Here is an 8,193-nt window from a genome sequence, read left to right on the forward strand (position 1 = left end):
GAACAAATATTAGCAGTAAGGAAGCAAATAGCCTAAAATCAGATCCGAGGCATTGCCATGTCTTTTTCTCTGAAAAATAAGATAGAAAAACAATTTAGTATCATTAGGCTGTTCTGTGTAAAATTTCCTAAATATTTTCTAAATTGCTTAATAAAGAAATGGAAAACTTTACTTTTTCTGGCATTAATGCCATGTAGAGTGAAGGTCATACTATGCTAAAATCCCTTTAATATTTCTGATTAAATAAATTAACTTGCATTGTACAAAATATTACATTACAAAAGAGATTCTTCTAAAAAAGTGCTAACATTATTCATTCCTGGTTGTATTTTTGTACTTTTTTTTCTTGTGAAGAACGCTGAGTATTCATTTTTATAGAAGGAGGAATCAGAAGAGACTTATAGGCAGCAGGGAGGAGATTTAAAAAAAAAAAAAATCTTTATTGATCTCAGAGAGAGGATGGGAGAGGGAGAGAGAGAGATAGAAACATCAATGATGAGAGTCATTGATCAGCTGCCTCCTGCACGCCCCCGACTGGGGATGGAGCCCTCAACCCGGGCATGTGCCCTGACCAGGAATCGAACCGCGATCTCCTGGATCCTAGGTCGACGCTCAATTGCTGAGCCACACCCGGCTGGGTGCAGGGAGGAGATTTCAAAAAACCTTGCCTTTTAGTTTTCCCTTTAGGCCTAAGTGTTTGCTTTTTAGTGCCTATTTTTTACTTCTTGGTACCATGCCAGGCTGTCTTTCTATCAAACGCCTACTAGCCTCACAGCCAACCAAGTTCATTAGGACCAGTAGTTAATTAAGGTTATATTTGATATAAAAACCATAGTATTTAAAATTTCCAGGTGATTGTGCAATTTATTTTTATCACTTTGAGACTTTATTTCATTCCAACCTAATATAGATTGGTTGATATTACCACTTGTAGCTTGCAAAGTGAAGTGCTGATTTAGGAGAATTGAATTTATAAATAGTGCCTAGAATAATTTTTCTATGGACCTGGTATATTTACTCTTTGTGTTTCCAGAGCTTATACCAAGTTTATGGTATAGACAGACATAATTCTCAAAAACTGATTTTGATTTATAAATTTTGCTAAAGTCCCACAGCTATTTTTAGCTTTGTAGGAATATATAAGCACTAACTTTGTGTGTGGAGAGACCTCATCTGTCCTCCTGACAGATATTTTTTTCCCTTTTAATTGAGGATATGTCATGGCACTTATGCAGGCCCCTTGGCAAATACCTACCTAAAACTCTGCATGACAGAACAATGTCTTATGGTTCCTTTAGGCTACCAGTCTTGGCCTAGTGAAAAAAGAGACATTCATAAAAAGTTCTTATAAATCTAAATTAGATTATATTCTGATTAGTTATCAGTAAGTAATTATAGATGTCCTCATTCAAGGTCAAGACCATATATGCTACTGTATTATTAACCCATTTTTTTCATAACAAAGTCCTATAAATTAAGCACTAACTTTATGTTTTCTGCTAGACAACGATTTCTTACATAAAGTGAATCTTTGATGACTCTACCTTCTCTTCCATGAGCTCCGGGGTAATAGTTGGGTCTACAGCAGAAGCAAAAGCGTTTGTTGTGCTGGGTTTTTGTGAAGTTGGATTGAAAACTCCTCCACTGGCGTGCCTAAAGTTTATCATTTTTTTGGGTAAATGTGGTATCGCTCCTCCTGCTGGCTATAGAGAATGAGAAAGAAAACAAGGTGGTTTCAGGTTCAAGTACAAAGTCAAATTGGGAAGAATGCAAAGCAACAGAATTGAGATGCAAGGCAAGGAATTCGTTTAAGAAGTAAATGCCTTTAATATTTTCTAGGTGATAATCTGTCTTTTAGAAAGAATATGCAAACCTGGATGCCTTTCAATACTTAATTTTAAATGAGTGTACCTAGGAGAGTATTTGACATGTAGTGTCCCTCGGTAGATATTGGATGAACTGAGTAAATTGAATCTTGACTGGCCAAAGATGTAATAATTGCTGATGGAATAGTAATAATAATAAAGTTTTCATTGACATGAACAATATGCAGGAATGTGTAGGTTGTCAGCTGCTGATTCCTGGTAGCCAGGGAAGAATGGGAAGGGATCGTACCATGGCCGCAGTTTCAGGAGCTGTGCCTACGAAGGCGTCAAAGGCTAGCTGCTGCTGTCCTCCTGGGAGCACCTGAAAAATTGGAAAGTTTATAAGAGTCTAAATTATTAATCTCTAAAATATGTTGCTTTTCATTCAAGGCAGTTAAACACTTCCCAACTTCTTAAATTAGTTTCTTATAAACAAAAATAATCGGAATAAAAGCAGCTCCTGGCACAGGGAAAATGGCCCGACAGTAGCTCTGCATACGTTCTCAGGAGCTCCTTGCCTGCCGTTCTCTGCTCGGCCGTGGTGTTCTGTTGAATATTGACAATCTTACAGAGCACCAGCATCAGATAAGTTCGCCTCTGAACGCCTGAAGTGTGGCAAGAACGAGACCACTTTGTAACCTTGTCTAAAGCAAGATCGCAGTGTGAGCCGTGAAACCACCAGGCGTCCTCACATCCTGGCTAATCTGAGTAACTTGCTTCTTTACCAGTTATGCACCTTTGCCTCCCTCCATTGTTCCTGCCTTTGAGGTAAGAGTCATTGTTACCTAGTTATAGAATCGGGGTGAACCATCACTCTTTGAACTCTACCCAAAATCACCTGACACAACCCCGAATCCTATATGAAGTCATTTCAATACCTTTTTGTTAAAGACACCCCACAGTTCCCCACTGTGTGTCCGCCCTTATTGTAATGAGTAGATAAATCCAACCTTGTTCAACTAGGGATGCGTTCCCACTGGTTTTTGGTTGAAGGGCACTGATAGATTTAATAAGTTCTGAAGCAAGTCGTTTCAAAAGTTAGGATTTTTTTGTTTGTTTGTTTTGTTTTTTGACATGGAATGGTATGCATTTACTTACAGGTTCGACTTGTTGTGGGATATATCCAAATTGAGTATAGAATGGCATCTGTCAGATTTTGAAAAAAGACATTAGATTCTGATGATTTTTGTCATAATTTTGTGATAAGTGATTACATAAAATTATATATATTTTCATTTTGTACTAAATGCTGTTTTGAATGTTCATATGTTGTAGGTGGTAAAAATTGTTGTTAAATTACTAAGCATCCATTTAACATCTTATGATTTCTAGGTGAAAACTTTTTCTTCTAGTTTACCATGATAATTGGAATTATTATTGTCAGTCATTTAAAGCATAATTTTCAGTTTTCTCTAATTTGGTTTGGCAAGTTTTAGAGTGGTGATAAACTATTATTTTTTTTTTCCAGTCTAACTAAAATAAATCTAGTTATTAAGGGCCACCTGAATTTACATTAGAATTCTAAAAATTTATTAGAGGCCCACAGAACTTAAGGTAATGTTATCTCATTGTATCTAAAGATCTGGTGATCATAGGTAGCTTTTATTATACTAGCTATTTTTATTTTTATTTTAAATGATAACCATATATATATAAGACAAGAGGGATGCTGGCAGATTTTTTTAAAGTTAGAAAACTTTATTTTCCAAGATGATTTAGCTTTTGGCCTCAGATTTTATTAAGTCCACTCACTGATTTCGTTCTTTTAAAATCCAGCCTTAGAACATTTTGAAATTAGTGACACATTAGGAGAAAGCATTATATTCTTTCATGATCACCAGTTCAAGTTGTTGAGTGTTTGCACTAAATATACTTAGATATTATTTTACTTGAAAATTTACCTTATCCTGTCTTTTCTTGGATGGAACTAGTCAGATTAAAATCAAACACTTTCCATACCTGCTCCTCAAATTGCTGCTGTCCTGTTTGAGGAGGTGACTCTGTGACTGTTTGCTGAGGTTGTTCCCAAGGTAGGAGCATATAAACTGGATAATATTGAAGCATCTATTTGTAAACAGAAATGCATTTAAGAGCTTCCTTTGAATTAGCATAGGTCTTTAAAAAAAATCTTCTAATATCAATATTGTTTTAAAGCTGATTTATATCTAGCAATTTTATGAACAAAAGAACACAAAAGTATCCCATCCAAAACTTTAGGAACAACTTGTATTGCACCTTGTATTGATACTGGATTGGACTTTCAAGGTTTCAAGGTTGCTTGGTCAAACACATTTAGCAAGTAGTGTTTTCAACTAAATAACAGGCTTTTATAAAAGCATACCTTGGATTTTATATACAAATTTTAGACTTCATAATCAAATTACTTTGCAAGGATCTAAGAAGAGGATAGCCTATGTAGCTTTTCCCTTATTTTTGGGAGAATCATCATTCTGCAGGACATGGTATGAGCAGTTCTACCACAGTGAATATAATGTCAAGATCATATTCCCTTAATGATTGACATTTTATTAAAACAATCCATGTGCATTTTAGGATATTTTGAGAATCCAGAGACAAGGAACAAATAAAATCCCCTGCAACTTCACCATCCACATGATCATGTACAGGCTTCCACTTATGCCTGTGTGTCTATACATGCATATGTTTATCAAAAATGGGAATCATAGTACATACAAAGAGTTATATGCTGTTCTGTTTCCTTATATAATTAAATAAGACTAGATTAGACATAAGAGTTAAAAATAACAACAACTGTGGTTTGAGAAATATATTTTGTGCAGTGGCTCTTAATCCTGTCTAAGAATCAAAATCACCTGTGGAGCATTTTAGCGATTAATCATAGTTGTGATCTACTCATGGGGTTTTGATTCATTAGGTATGGGTAGGGTCTAGGTATTTGTAATTTTCAAAATTACTACCAGAGATTCTAATGCAAAGCCAGGGCAGAGAACCACTGCTTTAGTGGTTAAAGGAAGGGTGAAGAATTCTATTTCAACTCAACTGTTCAGATTCATTAGGATTGGAACTTTAATCTCATTAAGACTATTTTCCTGATCTTTAAAATGAATTAATTCTACCTCATGTATCTAACTCTCTAAATGCTATGGCATACAATGAGATAATGTCTAGAAGTAACTTTTGGTTTGTTATGGGGTGGGACAAAATTATATAATTATGATTACAGTATAGTCAAATGGTGTAAACTTTCATGAATGCTCAGTACTCTGCTGTGAATAATATAACTTATCTATATCCCTATTTCTTTGAACCCAGGATATTATAAAAATAGCCTACCCTTGAGAGAGTTTTCCATATTACTCTAATGACCCTACTACTTCTCCTTCATCTTTTTAAGATTCTCCTATTTCATGGAAATCACCACCATTTGATTGTAATATGGAGTTAAAATTAAAATATACAAGAACCTGGAAACATTTTGACCAGAACTTTGTAATTGTCATATAATGTGGGCAAGTGTCTTATCTCTACAACATATCATTATATCATATTTTATCAATTTAATACATCTTCCTCTGAAACAAAATTTAGGGTTGGGCAAAGTTGGCCCATGGTTTTTCTGCTGAGTTGTCCCCAAATGCCAGCACTTTAGATGCAGAAAGGAATAACCTAGGGCTTAGTGGCTCCTTTATTCCCAACATGGTGATGCCCTGGGAACTCAGGAGTCCTGAGGACCCTCCTTAGCTCATCTCTCTTCAGGAGTTATTGAGTGAGCCCCACATTAAGAAACGGATGCCAGCCCAGCAATAGCGGTATCCAGACAGTGATATCGTTGCATGGGTTTTTATAGCCCTACTATAGGAGTCAAGCTACAAATGTAAAAGAAAGCATTCATTCAATGGCAAGTGTTAGTAGCCATCTCTCTATAGGAGTGATGATATTCTATTTATTTACCTGTGCTTGCTCTTGAGGCATTTTAAAGAACAGAGAGGGCATCACCTGCCAAAAAAAGAACCATAAAAAAAAAGTTTTACTCGACTTTTTAAAATTCCAGAGCTGATTTTCTTAGACCTAGTCATATAAATTTATATATTAGCAGACTTCTGTGACAACAAAAGGTCATCTATTATATGCATTATCATTAATGCAAATTGCCTTTTTTATCCCTAATTATGTTTTCCAAAACATGTTTTAACCCTTTTGATTTGTGGCTATTATCTGACAACAGCTGGTTTAAATGGTGTTTTTCATGTTAGAAATCAGCAAACATAAGGAACTTTTAATGATGGTAGACACATGTTGTGGGGAAGAATTCTTGCTCAGTAACTCCTGTCTTACTTTAAAGCTGATTCATGTTTATTTTCACACTCACACATTATCTCTCCCCAGAATAAGATGGAAGAGGCCCGACTTACATGATTAGGGCCCTGTTGGGTCTGCACTGGTGTTTGAGGCTGTGAGGGGTCCAGTTGTCCCATCTGGTTTCCCTGGGCAAAGCTGACCTGTCCTGGGAAAGTGATCTGATTTGGGAACAGCCTAGCAACCTGGTCTAGAGTTGATAAAGAGAATGGGGAGAGTCCCGGAATCTGAGCTTGCTGCTGTTGTAGAATCCCAGAGAAAGGAGGAATCCATGAATTAAATGGGCCCTGGAAGGACACAAAGGGGAAAAAATGAAGCTTTTCTTTTCATTTCAGAACCAGTTGGAAATCAGTCCTGAGCAAGTAAACAATTTCTATATTTTCATTGTTGCACTATAAAAAAAGATAGCCTCTTGGCACATCATGAGCCATGCAAATAGTATGAACAGTGCTAAATTCCCAATGATTAAGAGAAATATGGGGCAGAATGAGGTCAATAAAGAGTATAGTTTCTGCAGTTGCCAGACTGAGTTTGAATCTCTCTCTCTTATTTTAACCAGTTAGCTGAGTATGACTTTCTGTAAAATAGATAATATAATTATCTCAGCTGTGAGAATCTATGTCTGACATGTACCAAGTTCTCAATAAATAAATGCTAATCAGATTATAGTTTTTACTTTAGCATTCAAACAAATGTTATTAGAATATATGGGACTAATTCATAACTTAAAAAAATTGAGATTTCAGAAATGGAATCAGAAAACATTTGTTCTCATAAAAAGTGCCATACTAAGAAATGAGCAGTAGAAAAATATTCTTAAAATAATTGTTGAGATAGATGTACCTGAAGCTGTAGTGGCTGAAGTTGACCATTATTAAGATTCAGCAGTAACTAGAAAAGAAAAATAATATGAAGATAATTATTAAGAACAATGTTTACTACAAACAGTACAAGTCAGAGTTGACTAATCTTAGTTTCCTGTTAGAGGTGATATGTTTTCTCACTAAGCTTATACTAAATTGCAATGATTAGGGGTTGGGATTTAACTACCTCTTCCCTGCTGTCTATGAGATTGTGCAACTTTAGCCCATTCTAGTGGTTTCATTAGTCATTTTCTGCTCTTAACCGCCTATATACGCCTGTCTTAGGTGCTATTAAAACAAAAAGATACACAAGGTATTTTCATTGCTCTTAAAGAATTTATAGTCAAACAAGGCAAAATAATATTCTAGAAATAACCTGGTATAAAAAACAAACATGAACATTGAAAATGCATTTAGATATAAGAGCACTGAAGAACCAAAGAATCATTACTGCCCCTAAGTAGGTTTTGAATTTTTGGCTTTTATCTCTTCCTCACCGGGTTTTCAAAAAACAAACAAAAAGGAAGAGTTTATTTTAAGTATCTGAACTAACCTCATTGCTGTTGCTTGCAGACAAAAGGCGTTGTGGGATAATCTAAAAAAAAAAAAAAAAAAAAATGGTATAAGAAGTAACTGTTAAAGGTTTTACACAGTGGTTTCAGTTGTACCATGAAATCACCACTTACCGGGGCTGATAATGTGGCTCCTAGTAGCCCCAAAAGAATTATAGTTTTCATTTTTAGATGAAATATCTGGAAAATAAATTGTGAAATTTAGCTTTAAAAAGACTACGTAAAAATCATGATAATTAATTGGTATTATTCAATCAGGAGAGCAGTTGTGTGAATTTGACAGTATTTACTTATATATTAAGATTTAAAGTAAAATAGTTATAAATATCTATAATATAAATTATTATTTTCTCTCAAAGTAGAGACAAACCAAAATTGTTTGCTCATCCGTCCAGCTTGACCAAATGACTCATTTGGTGGCATATGATGAAGTTGAATCAGTTACAAACAAGATGGCCTGATGCTTTGTGCTGTTCTACATAGAAAGGAGTGAGTACTTTCCACCATGGGAGTGCTCATAACTGGGTCCCTGTTATGAAAACAATTTTAATATCT

General features: G+C 35.2%; 1 protein-coding gene across 1 annotated transcript; it reads right to left on the reverse strand.

Annotated features, from left to right (window-relative positions):
* Positions 1-1,283: 1,283 nt before the first annotated feature.
* Positions 1,284-7,803, reverse strand: ODAM (odontogenic, ameloblast associated). The gene is made up of 10 exons (XM_016207083.2): positions 7,753-7,803; positions 7,620-7,661; positions 7,047-7,094; positions 6,260-6,490; positions 5,799-5,843; positions 3,825-3,929; positions 2,964-3,011; positions 2,116-2,187; positions 1,545-1,703; positions 1,284-1,313 (listed from the first exon to the last, which is right to left on the reverse strand). Exons 1-10 carry the CDS (start codon positions 7,801-7,803, stop codon positions 1,284-1,286), a joined length of 831 nt encoding a protein of 276 aa, XP_016062569.2.
* Between the last annotated feature and the right edge of the window lie 390 nt (positions 7,804-8,193).

This window comes from Miniopterus natalensis, chromosome 1 (assembly GCF_054644295.1).
Source record: "Miniopterus natalensis isolate mMinNat1 chromosome 1, mMinNat1.hap1, whole genome shotgun sequence".
In the NCBI taxonomy this organism is placed as follows: domain Eukaryota; kingdom Metazoa; phylum Chordata; class Mammalia; order Chiroptera; family Miniopteridae; genus Miniopterus; species Miniopterus natalensis.

Coding starts and splice junctions, on each gene's coding strand:
- ODAM (XM_016207083.2), bottom strand. CDS start 7,803: ATGAAAACTATAATTCTTTTGGGGCTACTAGGAGCCACATTATCAGCC. Junction 7,095..7,619: donor CTGCAAGCAACAGCAATGAG/GTTAGTTCAGAT, acceptor TTTCTTTTCTAG/TTACTGCTGAATCTTAATAA. Junction 2,188..2,963: donor TCCCACAACAAGTCGAACCT/GTAAGTAAATGC, acceptor CCAATTTTTCAG/GTGCTCCCAGGAGGACAGCA.